General features: G+C 38.3%; 3 protein-coding genes across 3 annotated transcripts; 1 reads left to right on the top strand and 2 right to left on the bottom strand.

The window, feature by feature from the left end:
• Positions 1-216: 216 nt before the first annotated feature.
• MELLADRAFT_43665 (uncharacterized protein) lies at positions 217-6103 on the top strand (the record flags this gene model as incomplete). Its single annotated transcript, XM_007410644.1, has 25 exons — positions 217-439; positions 504-644; positions 721-733; positions 802-1081; positions 1150-1352; positions 1415-1491; positions 1565-1819; positions 1901-1913; positions 1981-2230; positions 2305-2339; positions 2396-2450; positions 2523-2661; positions 2733-2805; positions 2870-2962; positions 3022-3242; positions 3306-3435; positions 3502-3588; positions 3656-3780; positions 3844-4380; positions 4458-4549; positions 4634-4930; positions 5008-5100; positions 5171-5208; positions 5280-5334; positions 5410-6103. The coding sequence occupies 24 exons, from the start codon at positions 591-593 to the stop codon at positions 5534-5536; spliced, it is 3342 nt and encodes a 1113-aa protein (XP_007410706.1).
• A 497-nt stretch (positions 6104-6600) lies between these two features.
• MELLADRAFT_63716 (uncharacterized protein) lies at positions 6601-8928 on the bottom strand (the record flags this gene model as incomplete). Its single annotated transcript, XM_007410619.1, has 7 exons — positions 6601-6687; positions 6768-6821; positions 6884-7017; positions 7127-7243; positions 7318-7473; positions 7595-8167; positions 8310-8928. 7 exons carry the CDS (start codon positions 8926-8928, stop codon positions 6601-6603), a joined length of 1740 nt encoding a protein of 579 aa, XP_007410681.1.
• Positions 8929-13979: 5051 nt separating this feature from the next.
• MELLADRAFT_43664 (uncharacterized protein) lies at positions 13980-16239 on the bottom strand (the record flags this gene model as incomplete). The annotated part of the gene is made up of 5 exons (XM_007410618.1): positions 13980-14865; positions 14935-15042; positions 15121-15467; positions 15550-15880; positions 15951-16239. The coding sequence occupies 5 exons, from the start codon at positions 16209-16211 to the stop codon at positions 14188-14190; spliced, it is 1725 nt and encodes a 574-aa protein (XP_007410680.1).
• Positions 16240-16993: the final 754 nt, after the last annotated feature.

Below are 16993 nucleotides of genomic sequence, written 5' to 3'. Positions count from 1 at the left end.
AGCTTCAGATTTCAATCCTGGTGAATTAATAGATCAATACCATCGAATCCGTCTCGAATTGAATGAATATATTTTGAAAAATTCATCTTTGAGTAATCCAACGAATCCTAATCGAGATGGACGAGAGCATCATGATTGTCTACAACAGAATGAGATTATCGTGTTGAATGGATTGATTCAATTATTAGATGATAAATTGGTTCATTTAGCTGATCAAACTAATCCAAGTCATGCACCTTCAAATATTTCTTCATTACCTATCAATTCTGAAATTATTTATGATGTAGGAGGAGGTAGGAATGTAGACGAACGAGCTGAGGCTGAAGAAGTTGAAGGTCATGCAAGATCTAAAATCATTATCAACAACAAGGAACTCACAGCTGAAGAAGAGTTGAAGTTACTTAAAGCTCAAGTTCGAGATTTCGCTCGTGTTTGCAAGGTATGTTGTGTCTGTATTTGTTAGAGAGGAAGACACAAGTTGACGAGTTTTCGTTCATTTGCAGGCTGTAGCTAGAGGTGATCTTTCACAAACCGTGACCATCAACGTCCAAGGACATGATTTAACGGAATTGAAAGCTGTTGTCAACGGAATGGTTCAACAATTGAGATGTTTCGCTGGTGAAGTGACAAGAGTGTCCATTGAGGCAAGTTCAAACTTTACATTCACGACCCGTTGTAGGCATTGACAATTCACACTAACGCAATCTTACGCTTTCATAGGTCGGAACTGAAGGTCAGTAAATCGTAAATCCTCTAGCTCTTGCGCTTTCTCATCATCCTTTGTTTTTCAAATATATCTAGGCCGATTAGGTGGACAAGCAATCGTTGAAGGGGCAGAAGGGGCCTGGAGAGAATTGACCGATGTAGTGAATACATTGGCAGCCAACCTTTCGGAACAAGTTCGAGCTATTGCCATGGTTACTAAATCTATCTCACGTGGTGATCTTAGTCAAAAGATTCAGGTTGAGGCTAAGGGTGAAGTTCAGGAATTGGCAATCACGATCAATGATATGACTGATCAGTTGAGGTCATTTGCTGAAGAAGTCAGTCGGGTCGCTCTCGATGTTGGAACTAAAGGAAGGTATGTTACAATTCACCGCCATTTTCGCTCATTTTACGCTCGTCTTATTTGGTTTGTCATGATTACAGATTGGGAGGCCAAGCCGTTGTTCACGGTGTTGAAGGCACATGGAAAACATTGAGAGACAATGTCAATCAAATGGCGAGTAACTTGACAAGTCAAGTTCGATCCATTGCTACTGTCACCAGTGCGATTGCTGCTGGTGATTTGAATCATAAAATCGAAGTTGAAGTGATGGGAGAAATGGCCGAACTCAAACAAACTGTCAATGGTAGGTCTTCAAATCAAAATCAATCTGTTTGTGACCTTTTTGCTTACATGATCGGTCTTTAGGTATGGTGGACAAGCTGAAAGTCTTCACCATTGAGGTTACTCGTGTAGCCTTGGAGACGGGAGTCCATGGAAATCTTGTAAGACAAGTTTCCCATCTCAGCCATCATACGTCTTTTTGTCTGATTTTTAAATGCTTTCCTTTGCTCACAGGGTGGCCAAGCGGTCGTTGAAGATGTTCAAGGAGTTTGGTTAGAGTTGACATCAAATGTGAATCGAATGGCCAAGAACTTGACGGATCAAGTGCGAGAGATTGCGATTGTGACGACTTGTGTTGCCAAGGGTGATCTTACGCGACTTATTACGGTTTCTGCCCAAGGTGAAATTTTGGCTTTGAAATCGACAGTCAACTTGATGGTGTCTACTCTTCGTTCGTTTGCTGAGGAAGTCAGTCGTGTGGCTTTAGAGGTAAGAAAGAGCTCCTTTGCTTCAGTGCTTTGAAGTAATCTGTTATTAATACTTCGAATCCCTTGTTTTATGTTGAGCTAGGTCGGAACCGAAGGTTAGTCCATTCATAGCAACGAACATGACTTCAGTTGAATTGACGTTAGTTTTGATTGACGTCACAGGTAAACTCGGAGGCAAAGCTCAAGTTCAAGATGTCTTTGGAACTTGGCGTACCTTGACAGACAATGTGAATACGATGGCACATAATCTTACCACTCAAGTTCGTGGCATCGCCAAGGTGACTACAGCTGTGGCTAAAGGAGACTTAAGTCAAAAGATTGAAGTGGATGTTAAGGGTGAAGTTCTTGAATTGAAATCTACCGTTAATGGGATGGTAGATTCTTTGAGATTGTTTGCTTCTGAAGTCACGAGGTTTGTGAAGTTCAAAACACTCTACGGGTTTTATAATCCTTTACTCAGTGAAGTTTTTGGTTTTTCTTTTGCAGAGTTGCAAGAGAAGTCGGGTTTGATGGAAAGCTGGGTGAGTAAGATTCTTTCTGGATTTCACAAGAGGTTTTACTAATCCTTTTGAAATAGGTGGTCGAGCCAATGTAGAAGGTGTGAATGGAGAATGGCGCAATTTGACGGACTGGTAAGTTTTCTTCACATATCTCATTTAGTTCGTCGAGGTCTCTTTGTCTGACGTATGAAACGTGTACACCAGTGTCAACACTATGGTGGATAGATTGACGAGCCAGGTCCGATCGATTGCTATCACCACCACTGCTGTTGCACAAGGTGATTTGACGATGAAAGTCGATATCGAGGCAGCTGGTGAGATTGCTCAATTGAGAGATACAGTTGTAAGTTTTTGATTCTTTTACTCACAGGAGGTAAGTCGTGTTGATGTTTGTTTTGAAATTTTTGGAAATAGAACTCAATGATAGATCGCCTGAATATCTTCGCACTTGAAGTCGGTAAAGTATGTTTGGAAGTGGGAAAGAACGGTGAGTTGATTGAGAGAGAGGGCAAGGGGATCGAAATTGAAACTAATTTTGATTGATTTGATAGGAAACTTGGGTGTTACTGCACATGTCACCGATATCGATGGAACGTGGCAAGATTTGACAAAACACGTGAACAGGATGGCATTGAATTTGACAGGTATGTGTCTTTATCTTTTACCTTGAGAACTAAACCCTGATCCATGTCTCTATGACTAGCCCAAGTGAGAGCTTTTGCACAGATTTCATCGGCAGCTACCAATGGAGACTTTAGCGCCTTCGTGACGGTTGAGGCATCTGGAGAAATGAACAGCTTAAAGAATCAAATTAACTCTATGGTGTTTAGTCTGAGAGATGCTTTACAAAAGAATACAGCAGCTCGTGAGGCGGCTGAGTTGGCTAATCGATCCAAATCTGAGTTCTTGGCTAATATGAGTCACGTGAGTTGATTTCTTTTCTTTGGTCTCGATATGATTACTCACCGGGTTGATTTGGTTTTTTAGGAAATTCGAACACCTATGAACGGGATCATTGGGATGACTCAGATTACGTTGGCTACTGAGCTGACTAGACAACAGAGAGAGAATTTGACAATTGTACATGCCATGGCTAACAATCTATTGTTAATAATCGGTGAGCTGGTTTTTTTCATCTGTGAAGGGTTTAATTTATATGTGTTAACATGAGTTTTCTTTTTAGATGATGTGCTTGATCTTAGCAAGATTGAAGCTGGTCGTATGACCATTGAAAAAGTGCCTTTTGCACTTCGCACTGCGGTATTTGGAGGTCAGTTTCTCTTTATCTCTCGGACTTTACTCAAAGTGGACGCTGATAGATGGTCTTGTCGAATTAGTCCTCAAGTCTTTGGCTGTGAAAGCGTTGACAAGCAACTTACAACTCGTGTTTGATATTGCGCCTGATGTACCTGACTTTGTGGTCGGTGATCCGTTCAGAATGAGACAAGTCATTACCAATTTGGTCAGTTGTTGTGGTTTAGGAATGAGCTTTTTGAGTCACTATTGATGTGATTTATTTTCTTAGATTGGAAACGCCATCAAGTTTACGTCTGGTGGACACGTAGGATTGAGTTGTGAAGTGGCATATCAGGATCCGATTACCGATGAATTTAGGCTAGAGTTTTGTGTGTTTGACACTGGAATTGGTATCAAGCCTGACAAACTCGATTTGATCTTTGATACGTTCTGTCAAGCGGATGGATCGACCACAAGAAAATACGGTGGAACTGGACTTGGTCTGACAATATCGAAACGATTAGTGAACTTAATGGGCGGTACACTTTGGGTTGAGAGTGAATACAATTATGGATCAAAGTTTTTCTTCAGCATCACAGTCAAACCAGATGATGATCCTAGTTCAGATGAATGGGCGAAAAAATCAGTCGTCTATCCTCAAGCTAGAATCATTATTGTGGCTAGAGAATTAGGAGAAGAGATTGAAATTGCAAAAGTAGCCAAAGAGATTGGTTTATCACTGACTGTTGTGGAATCTTTGGCTGAAGCTGATTTATTGGCTTCACAAGATCTGGATTTGAAGTGGAGTGCTATCATTGTTGATTCGGTAAGTCTTTGAAGATGTTTTCGGGAAGATTTGAGCTACAGAGATTTACATGATGCCTTACTTTTTGCTTCGAACAGTTGGACCAAATTGCTGAATTACGTGAGATTGAAGGGTTGAGGTATATCCCAACAGTTTTGATTTGTCGCAAGCTACCGAGGTTGGATATCAAGTAAGTTCAACGTTCATTTGAGTTTTCAGTGTCTACAACGAGGGAGGCTTATTGAACGACATCTTCATCTTATAATCAACCCAGGATCTGTCTAGACTATGGTATTGCAAATTGTATCGAATTTCCAGTTTCACCTGCCAACCTTTTCAATGCGCTCGTACCTGCTCTCGAACAAACCTTGACAACTGCAGCTTCAAATTGTTCAACAGTTTACAAAATCTTATTAGCAGAAGATAATCACGTCAATCAAAAGGTTGCAACGAAGTTATTAGACATGGGAGGACATAAAGTTGAAGTGGTAGATAATGGAGCAAGAGCAGTTGAGGCTGCAACCAAAAACACTTATGATCTTGTTTTGATGGATGTATCGATGCCGACGATGTGAGTAGTGTTGTGATTACAGACATATATTTCTTTGCTGATGTGTTATGATCTTTCTTTGTCCGGCTTTGTTATAGGGGTGGATTGGAGGCTACTTCTTTGATTCGGAGACATGAAGAGGAACATCATCTGGAACGAGTACCTATCATTGCGCTTACTGCTCATGCGATGTACGTAAGATTTCATCATCAATGGAGCCATGTCACCACAGAGAACTCATCTTGTTTTTTCCATAATTAGGATTGGTGATCGTGAAAGATGTATTGATGCCGGAATGGGTGAGAAAGCATTTTTTGTTATTGAGAGAGATGAGTTTGATTATTGACAATGTCTTTTTTTGAATTTGTAGATGAGTATGTTACCAAACCTTTGAGGAAAGCAGATCTGGATGCATCTATGAGTCGGTAAGTGTGACCTGGAAAAGTTTTGTCTTGAGCGTTCCTCAAAGATTAATTTGTGCATTTTTTTTGAACTTGCAGATGTGTAGCTATTGCTAGAGCGAATCGACAAACAGATGTAGGAAATTTTAGATATCTGCCTGATTATAAAGGAGTAATTGACTCGATACTAGTTGAAGAACCTCAAATCTCATCATTCTCATCTTGATCAAGAAGAAAAACTTTTTTCCATTTCTATTTATCGAGTTTCTTTTTTTTCGTAAGAAACTTGTTGTATGTTTGACATTTCATAAAAAAATCTTTCAAGGAGAGGAGAGGAATCAAATAGATTTTGATAGAAACTAAAAGAAATCATGTTTTTTTTTCTTCTTTGTCTATTGTTTTAGCATTTGTGTTTTTTGCTTTTGTTTTATTCATATGATTTTTCATTTTCTTCATTTTTTCACCTGATACATAAACGTGATCTGTAGTAGAACTTTTTACTTTTTTTTGACTTCTTTTCTATCAATCCATCAATTTTGAACTTTTAACTCTTCTATTCCTATTCTTCTCCTGTCTTTTCTTTATTGATTTCCATCATCTAGCATATATATATATATATATATTGGATTCTTTTTTATTTTATTCATCTTTTTTTTTCAATTGTTGTGCTCTTTTCTGTAACTTTTTTTTATTGTGGTTTGTTGTATTGGTTTCTTTTTGTAAGTCTCTTTTTGAAGTAATTTTATTTGTTTCTCTTAAATTCTGGCAATGAATTCAATCTTTTTTTCCGATACTTTTTTGTGTCTTTTGCCTTTTTTGCTCACACAGTACAGCTTCTAGATGATAGGTTGTGTGTGACTGTATGATTTTTCTTTTTCTGTAAGAGGTATTGAAGGATTCGTTGGTACCACAAAACAGAATAGAGGCCCCAGTTCATTTGGCATCTGCACTGCATTTTAAGTCCATAGCTAGGAACACCTGGGCACCCACATATACTATATCTTGTGTCATTTAAGCTACAAATTCTGACATGTCAATTGAATGCAGTCATTCGAGAAACAAAAGCAAATTGAAAGGTGATAAGAAATTTATGCAAGATATCAGAGAAAAAGTCTTGCTGACTGGAAACACAACTGAATCAAGGAAGGCTCAAACAAGATACAAAGTTTAATATGATTGCTATATCCAAAAGATGTTGTATTTGAACTTTGCTAGAAATGAGTTTAATACTTGAGTATATTGAAGGTAAGACGGTAAGATATTGAAATATTTTTGTGTAGTTTAAGATAATCAATCTACAACTACTTCACTGATTTTGATCATAGATTTGATCTTCTCTGGAGTTAAATGATAAACTTCATCAATCAATGCTGCCCGCTGTTCAATTGTTCATGAGATCAAAACCGGTTAGCAAACTGCATTTTATAAACATAAATTGTGATTAAATTGGTACTCACAAATGAGTTTGGTCCGGTCACATTTGAATGTGAGATTGCCAATTCAGCAGCGATCTAAAAAGTTCAAGTGGTCTTAATATTCTCGTACTTCGAATAAAATGATTTTTGATACTTACATTAACAGATGAAACTCCACAGATTGCTGCGTCTAACATTCTTGTTTCGAAATCGATTAGGTTTGTAAAAGGTACAGCTAATTTACCTTTCCTCATGGCATTTGTAATGGATGCAAAACATCCAATAGCAGTACCTAGAAAAACCCAAAACCAGAGAAGGATAAGGAGATAGGAAGGGTGGATTTCCTCAGGAGATGTAACAAGTTATGAAGATCGAGTGAAGTAATGAAAAAGATTACTTACCTACCATACAACCACTACCGGTGATGGATGCTAACATTTTAACACCATTTTCAAGTTTGATGACATGCATCCCATCTGAAACATAGTCAACCTTTCCGGTCATTATCACCACACAACCTAATCACAAAAAAGACGATGATTAAGTACAATTTGTTCGAGGACTCAAGATCAAAAACAAGAACTAAACCTACGTTCTTTTCGGGCTAAGTCCCTTACCACTCGAGCTGGATCAGGTAAAGATCCTTTGGAATCTACACCATGTGAACTTGCTGCACTATGGTTTGCTAAAGAAGCTATTTCGCCTTCGTTTCCTTTAATGTAACTCATCTGAACATAATTCAATAGTTCTACATAGTTTGAGCCGATGCGAAAAGTTGAAGAACAACCATATCAAGATTGATGGGGTTAGCATCGATAGTAAACTTTGTTCGAAAGGTATCAATGAATCCGATTCTTGATCAAACATACCATCTGTGACTTTTTGACGAAACTGACTTGCTCCAACTCCCACAGGATCAAAGACGACAGGTTTGTAAGCCAAGTTGGCTTGACGTCCTGCCAATTTCATGGCCATGATTTGAGTTTGATCTAAAGTACCTAGATTGATGACCAAACTATCTGAACAGGTTTCGACTAATTCTTCGACTTCTTCTATACTTGATGACATCATTGGAGAACATCTTAAGGCTAATGTGAGATTTGCACAATCGTTTTGGACAACTGTATTGGTGATATGATGAATGAGTTGTCGACAATCATGTGCACATTTGAAGGCGATCACTGATGATAAGTATTCAGAGTATGAGTCTGTTCCTTGTGATGAAAGGATTGAAGGTTTTGATTGACGGCTTGAAAAAGATTCAAGTGCGATGTTATGTTTATCAAGGGTTTGTCGAAGTCTTCGAGCTTCTACTTGAGGTTGATCGGATGACATGATTGCTGAAACTACGGCGATTCCTTCGATTGGATCGAGAGCTCCTGATGGTGCGGTAGAGACACATCCGTATAGAGTTCGAGTGACGTTTTCCCACTTGATCCCACCTGCGATCCAACGAAATTCACAAGAGTTGAAAGTGAGATGAGATTGAAGAAAATATTGATTTTCATGAGGTTTATTTAGAATCGAATACATATATTAGTTCAGGATGACTATAAAACTCGCTAGAAAAGAAGCAGGTCGTACCAATAGTGACTGCCGGGATCTTGAGCCCTCGTAGAGTTAATTCGTCTCGAATCTTTTTAACTCCTCTTGGACCTGTCGAACGGGTATCGAAAAAAGTCATCAGCGTCTTATAGTCGAACCGATCAAGTGTAGCTTCTTGATGATAATGCTCACCTATGATCTTGTGGTCCGGAATGACTTTAGTGCCCGTAGGCCAACATGTTCCAATACCAAGATAATCAGCTTTTCGTTCTACTGCATCGATAGCTTCTTCAATCGTATTAGTACTAATCCCGATCACGGCATTTGGACCTAACCACTTTCTTGCTTCTTCAATCGGCATATCATCTTGACCAAGATGAACTCCATCTGCATCAGAAGCAAGTGCAATATCGATTCGATCATTAACAATAAAAGTGACTTTTGGAATAGCTTGATGACAAATGTTTCGAAGTGAAATGGCTAATTTTAAAAATTCTCGAGTTCCAAGTTCTTTTTCCCTTAATTGAACTATTGTAACACCTCCTAAGATTGCAGATTGAACGGTTGATTCGATTGTCGAACCTGGAGCTAGATTATCGGATGAAGTCACAAGATAAAGTGTTAAATCTAATTGAGGTCTTGTCTTTTGCTTTGACATGTCTAAAATTTTAAGGATTGAACGAAATAGATCTGATACAAAATATTTGACGGTATAAATTACTCTTGACTGGAGCTTTATATGAACTCAGGAAATTTTAAAACCTTGATCAAATCTCGAGCTTGATCGACTTTTAGAGAGGAAGCTCGTAGCCATGTGAAACCATTGTCTTCCATCTAACTTCACCACCACTCCAAAAGTTATAAGTAGCTCCGCATCATACGCACCTGACTTGTCACTGGCACTTGTGACAAGGTTGCCCCTGATCTTGCGGATAGAGGTTTTGGATATTTTGATTGTAAAAGTGATTGGTCCAGACCTTAGAATCATTCATGTACTTTGGCATATCAATCCCCCGTGATTTCATAAGGCAAGCCCTCCCCTAATTACCGGTTTTTAAGCAATTCTTCAGCTTATATTCCTTTTTTGAATCCGTAAAGTCATCACGATCTCACTCCAAAATCTTTAGGTCAGTCTATCTTGGACTTCTAGAATCTTGGATCAAGATCTGTGGTGGATCTCCAACATTGGAATTACTTTTGATATAAGTTCTTATCTGTGGTTTTCTTATTCCCAAGAGCTACTTTTGTGTAGCAAGCTCATGGAAGGGCTTCAATGCCCCAAATCAAAAGCTGTGTTTCATAAGATCCCTTCCTCCAACCCTGTGCCAGCAACGCAACGCGCCGCAGCACATCCGTTTTTGGATGCGTTGCTCCGCAACACGCAACACCAACAAGCAACAGACGCTGCGTTGCGGGAAGTACCGCAACAACAAAAGTCAAGGCTAGGCTGCGCGGCGCCTCAACAGTTGCGCAATGCAACAGGCGCAACAGCGCCAAAAAAACGTCAATTTGTAAGTTTTTGGGGGCAGCAACACAACAAACGTTGTTGTGCCCCCAAAAAAACACCAATCTGAGCGATCTTGTTGCACTGCGGGTCAGGCCGCAACCTTAAAATTGATTCTACGGTGCGGTGCGGTCAGAAAAACCGCAACGCAACCACAGCGCAGCACGCAACACCTGCGTTGCTGGCCCAGGGTTGGTTCCTCTGCCTAAGTTGACAAAACCCCTTCTCCAAGCCCAAGAGGGTGAGGGTCCCCCGGGTATGGTGGGTGGTGTGATAAGATTACCCCTCTGCTGATTTGCACATGTTCAATTTGGCTTGAAAAGTTGATGTGTTCACAAGTACAATACTTGATGTTACAATACTCTTTTTTCGATTGCTTGATTTAATTACTTGAGGAAGTGGGCACAGGGAAATCCTCTTGATCCAGAAATTATGTAGGTGAAGGTATTGGTGTTGTCCAAAGAGAGGGCTTTTTGATACTGCTTGTAGGTCTATTGATCCTTGGGGTTTAGGATGTATCATAGAGGGGAAATGATGGGGGAAAGTTATATAAAGAGTTGAGCTTTAGGAAGTACGTACGGAGTGTTCTCAGCAATGTATGAAGAACACGATTCAAGTAAAGTGATGTACCTGATTGTACAAGAAACAACAAGGTAAGAATGCTTGAAGAAAAGAGATACAATAGAGAGGAAATTATTTAGTCTTATATGGCGGAGATCTCATATAGCCTTGGTACAAGAAATGGGTTGCAGAAGGAAGCCAAAGTAGACAACATCATAAAAGTAATTAATTATGATTTCATAGCTATAAGAGGAAAAATTAAGTATCTTTATAAGCTAGACCAGAGCTTACCTCAAGTAGTGTGTAGGGTCAGATTTTTCTGTTGACATCTTGCCACATTTGAGGACAAAGTCAATATAAAGTATGAGTTTGATCAAATGATATCTGCTTATTTATCCTACTCTTTGCTGTTGACAAACAAATTCAAGCTTGGTGCATACAGTTGCCAGATTGACAATTGATGTTCAGACCCAGCCTTTAATGCCAGCCTTCATTCCAAGAGGTGACAGTGTGACCAAAATGTTTCACATCCTTTGTCCAAGCAGTTACAAGATTTTCCTTGTGGATCACCCAGGTACTCTTGATGTAATTGAAAGGTGTCAGCTTGAGACTCAAAGCAAGTGGAAATTTGTAGTACATGGATCTAAATGATACTTACAAAATGTATCTTTTTGGGCTTAGAATATTATTCTAAACTAGAGGGAAGTTATTTTTGGTCCTTTGTAAGTAAACTTTAGAACTATAATTGTTGCTTATAATTGTCTGTGGTGCGGAATATGAACTGCTGCCAGTGGGTTAGTAAATTGCAATCACTTATACAACCTGCCAAGGTGAATATGCACTAAGGTAAAATGATCCTGGGTGACACTTTAGCTTTGAGAAATGTTAGTCAGATAGCTCAAGCTAAACAATTTGTAACATCCTGGGAGTAGGAGGTAAATTAACAGGGAAAAAGGGTCTGGACAATAACAATAGTCAAAGCTAAAGGAAATCTAATACATAGGCTCAGAGTTTCTAAAGTGTAACAAGTAATTTTTCAAGCAGATGTGGAAACAGGTGGCATTTGATCTTTTAACAGGAAAAGGCAAATGTGAATATTGGTTGATGTCATAACAGGATAAGGGGAACTTTGTTCTTTCTTGTTAATGGGATGGCTTTAACTGATAACCTTGTTTTGATCATGGTGGTGCCAGTGGGTTATTATAGTTGCTCAGGGTAGTTTATTTCATTATAGTTAAATCTGGACTGGTCCCTGGTTTCACTGCATGGAAGGTTTGTTAATACTTGTTATACCTGGTCAGGGTTTTGTTTGACAGCTCCTTGGCTGTGTGATGCGGATTTTAGTAGTTACCATCCTAATTGGTAACTTGGCTGGTTTAGGATAAGCAGATGTGGTATTTATTGATTATTATGTCATTTCTAATATAGGGGTATGTTTCTCAATCAGGAGAAAATTTGTCCTGATGATCATACTAATATTACACTCTTGAAACTGAGTGGTAGAGTTGTAGGTATTACTTTTGCATGTTCTTTTTACTGTTTATTAAATATGTAAATTTTAGTGTTGGATTGTTTTGTCAATAAAATATAAGTTTTTGCACAGCAAAAACCAAAACCTTTTCCGGTTGACAAAAGGAGTTGCACCCATATTGGTTTGAAGAGCCTCAAACTGTGCTTCAAAATCTTCAGAAGAGACCAAGTTGCAAATTTCCTGCCAGCTGTTTTGGAATGTTTTCCATTTTCTGTCTGTTACTGTCATCTTGATGTCGGCTTGGAGATTATTCTTGATATGCCACTTGCAGAGCATATTCTTAGCATATGGCAGAGTTTCCTTCAGGGCATCAATCAAGGAAAGTTCTCAATCAGTCACAACAGCCTGTAGATCTGAAAGCTTGGACCCAAAGCAGAGCTTCATCTGCTTCCAAACCCATTGATAGTTCACTTTGGTTTCTTGTTGCATTAAACCAAAGCATAAAGAGGTAGACTGACAGGTTTGTGAAACTCCCATGATGTAGCGGATGGGCATTTGAAACACGAACCACAAAAATCAGTTGGTCTCAACTCTGGTTGAACATGATTTTCATCAAAGCATCTCGCCAATTGGTTTTGTAAGTTGTATCCATCAGTAGTACATCAGAATTCTAGAAGTCCAAAGCCAACTTCACACTAGCTTTTGGGGCAACAAAGAGATGTAGTAGTCTGTGATTAGAATCCAGTTCATAGGTATGGAATACATCATTCACCTGTTTATCAAAGCTTCAAGCGGAGTGTGTCCATTGAGGTCCAAAATCTTTTGTTTTTTGATCGAATTTTAGATGTCTTGACGGGTTGAGAAGTTAGTGGGATTGGAAGCCTTCAAGCTGCGTAAAATGAGTTGTGGAGGACCCAATCTTGCACTGGTGTGTGATTTATTTGTGTCAAATTGTAGCAGACTGACTGCATCACGGAGGCTGAGTTGAGGTGGATTGAACTGCACTGATGACTTGCTGAGGTGTTCCACAATGAGAACAGGAAAAGACTCGTCTCTTTGCTCTTTTGTGTTTATCAGAACAGGTATGGGTGATTTTCAGCCATCAGCCTAATCCTTTGGCATAGTTCTGCAGTGCATCTTCAGCTTGTTGTGAGGATGGGTATATCATTTCATCAAGATTAATTTTGAGGTGTGATGTGTTGTTAGTTGGTGACAAGGTTGTTGGGTCGTGATCTGTGAAGTTGGATGATATGGAGCTAGGAAATAGTTTGCATAAAGGCAAAGCTTTTTGAGTGAACTTCAAAATTCTCAGTGCTGAGAGTGTGGTTCAGCCTGGCATACTGTCACAACTTGTGTCAACAGCAACTAAACCTTTCACTGGGGTTGAATAAGAGGGGGCTGTGGATACCAGGATCCTTTCAAATTTGTTGTTTCATTCATTTACTTTGAAATCACTGTAAGGACCATTTTTTGATACCTAATCTGTTGGTCTTGAAGGAGGAAGGCCCTAGTTAAGCTGTCTTTGGTCAAAGTTAAGATGACTGCTACCAGAAGGAGATGGCTGGGCCAGCTTCAATAATGAAAGACTCCATAAGACTTTATCTTCAAGCAAGAAAAGTTCAGAGGAGAAGCTGCTACTGAAAACAAACAGACAACAAAACACTGACTGCACCCCTTCTTCAAAGGTGTATTCAGAAATTGAAAACCTCTCAATATTGAAGGTGTATCAACAAAGGTGACTCAGTGTCAAAATGCTATTTGAAGTGGAGTAGAACTCTTCCAAACTCTTTTGAAACTCTTTGTGTTCACACTGATGTGCTACACAAAAACAGACATGGTGCAAGGGTGGTCATTTAATTATAAGGGTGTTGATATTAAAATATGAGGCTGAACTCAAAGATGATAGTATTGATTATGAGACTCTTGGCTTATTGTCATCATATATCTTTTATATGAGATCAGGATAGGCTGAAGAGGTTTTGTGCTCAAAGTAGAATTTTGGGCAATCAACAATTTGACAATCTCTATGTGTATATGAAAAGTTATTGATCAAAACAACCTTCAACTGTTCATGATGTATTTTATTGTAACCCCTGCCAGATAAATGATTTCAAGTCATAAATGAAATTGAATTGAAGACTGTAAATTGTTGTTTCTAAATGCTTGCTCTTTTAACTTATTCACAATCACATATGAAATTCATTATCATCAGAAATAGAACATAAAGAAATATAGAAGAAACTTGAACTTGAGAAACTCAAAAACTTTTGCTCAAAAAAAATCAAAGCACACTCAACCAATTTGAGAAAAAGGAACCAAAAAGAAGATCTAAAAAAGGTCGAATAAATAAATAAATAAATAAAACACACAAAGTAATGTTTTCAAATAGAAGGTTTAACTAAAACTTCTTTAATCACTTCAACCAATTTCATTCCAGCTTCTTCAACTTCATTTTCAGTAAGTTCAGCTGATAAACAAATCCTAATAGAAGGTAGCATAGGATCAATCTCTTGTTCCCAAACTTTTTTAGTACGAGTGATTAGAATCGATTTATCTTTGATAGATTTATCTACAATAGATTGTAATAAATCTTCTTGTTCTTCAAATGAAGATAAATCTTCTTTTGAAATTAAATCAACTTGATTTTGATTTGATTTAGGTTTCCAATTAGATGATAATGATGAATTTAATTTTTCGTTTTCTTGTTCATCATGTTCAATTGATTTTAAATTAAAATGTAACATTGGTGAATCTGGATGTGATGGGATCCTTATTAATGGTGTTGAAGATCCTTCAGTTGAAATCGAACTTAATGAATCTCTAAAAATTGAGATATTTTTTCTCAATCTTCTCATTCTTTCTTCTCCATCTTCTTCTGATAAAATTTTGATTGTTTCAGATGCTGCTGAGGCCAATAAAGGTGGTAATGCTGCTGAGAACACTAAGGCAGCTGAATTGATACGTTGGTGGGCTACTACTTCATTAGAACCCGCACAGAATCCTCCTCCAGAATTGAAACTCGTGGCTAGTGACCCGATTAAGATATCCACTGAGGTAGCCTATCAAATTTGACATCTATCAGATTCTGGATTCTTTAAGTTAGATGACGCGATTTGAAGAAAACGTACAGGGACTCCAAAGTACTCGGTAAGACCACGACCAGTCTTTCCGATGCTTCCGACCGACCAAGTCTCATCCAGGATCAACCTGAACTTGTACTTTTCCTTCAGCTTGATCTAAAACACAAAACAAAGATCAGTAAAATGGTCGAAACTATAATTGTTAAGAATTAACAGAAGAAAAAAGACTCAAACGATGTTAGGTAGATCACACAGTTGACCATCAGATTCAAAAAGACCTTCAGTAATAATGAATTTCCTACTTAATTTCCTTCTAAATTTAATTTCTTCTAATTTAAGTTGTTCTAAAACTTTTTCTAAACTGCTTGAATCATTATGATCATACCAACGGATGGTAGAACGAGAGATTTGAATACCTTTTTGAATTGAAAAGTTTACACCGCGATCTACTACTATTATATCACCTCTTTTACTAAACGATGGGATTACTGATGAAGTAGTTGAGAAACCTTGGGCGTAAATGATTGAGGACTGTAATCCGATGAATCTAGCTATGTCTTGTTCTAATTCCATATGAACATCTAAAGAAGTATTTGATTGAGAATCAGTTGATCGTTCTTAATTCGAATCTGATTTGATCAAAAAAGAAGATCGCAAACAAACCAAAAGTTCCATAAAATCCAGGAGGACCACAAGATCCAACACCCGATCTTCTGAGTTGTTCAATCGCCTTACGTTTAACTTGTTCATTACCAATCAAACCAGCAAAGTTCACACTAGCAAGATTCAAAACTACTTTAATATCTTTTGGGTCTATACTATCTTCGTTTTCTGGACTTTGGATAAACCTTTCGGCTGCTTCTCCATAAATTATTTTAGGTTTAGTTATGGGTGGACCTATTATTATTGGTGGTCTTGAAAGGGCTTGGGTTGATCTTAAGGGTGGATCTACTAATGGTTCTGGTTTCCACTCCAATACCAATTCATCGATTTCCTGAACCAAAAAGAAACCCAAAAATCAATCCAAAGGTAATCAAAGGAAAAGAAAGAGAAATCAGACCCACCTTTTGAGTCAATTTGACAAAGTTTTTACCGGTCCCTACATCACCTCTAGTTCTAGATTGTCTCCAAGTTCTAATAACAAAAAAGATTAATAAGATTTCAAGTAAAGTACGAAATGGATCGTTTTGATGAGATGACTTGATATAACGCAATAAGATTTCAGAACCAGGTAAGTATCTAATTAGTTTTAAAGTGTTAGATGATATTGAGTAGATTGCATTTAAGTAAGGTGCTAGTTCTGATTGATTGGTTGGTGATGACATTCTTTCTTTCTTTCTTTCTTTCTTTCGTTTGAGAGGATTGGATGGTAATCAGATTCAAATGGTAATCAAGAAGGATTCTCAATCGATCTGCGCTAAGGTTTAAAATTTAAAAAATTAACCTTAGAACCCGAGTGTGATCATCACCCAAGCTGCCGCAGGCACGCCCGCCCCATCGACTCCCTCAACTTATCACAACTCTCAATTCTCGCAGGGCATTTTCAACCTTTGCAAGCTCACTCATTGCCCTGGAGAGTGACTTGCAACTGATCAGCTAGTTTTGGTGTGCAAGCAGGTTCTACAGTCTTGCATCTTCTGTAGTTGATATGATACGTAATTTCTGCGGAGGACAAAAGCTTCAAAACATCAAGATGTACAACTTTGAATTTTGAAAGAAGTTCATCAATCAATTACAACTGTCCCAAGAATGGTTCATTGGGCTCAACAGCACAGCAGACAAAATGACTGTAACTGGCCAGTTTTCTGAATCAACTTGACTGCACCTGATGTGTGCAGTGCCACAGCCTGACTATGCCAAATCCTAGTGACTGGTGAGAAAAGGTTGTTCTTGCAGCTAGCCATGAAAGCCAACAACAATGATAAAGGATTTAGCAGATGTATTTCAAAAGATCTAACATGGATGGTCACAATGATGCATGATCTTCATGGACGGAGCCTCTGCCTTCCATATTGCTCAACCTTGTGAAAAGAAAAAACTCAATAAAACCAACAGTATGAGTTCTGCATGGGAGAGAATTTCTGAGAAAATAAATCAACCTTTCTTG

Source organism: Melampsora larici-populina (genome assembly GCF_000204055.1).
Source record: "Melampsora larici-populina 98AG31 unplaced genomic scaffold MELLAscaffold_21, whole genome shotgun sequence".
NCBI classification, from domain to species: domain Eukaryota; kingdom Fungi; phylum Basidiomycota; class Pucciniomycetes; order Pucciniales; family Melampsoraceae; genus Melampsora; species Melampsora laricis-populina.
This window is presented reverse-complemented; position numbering and strand designations above follow the sequence as displayed.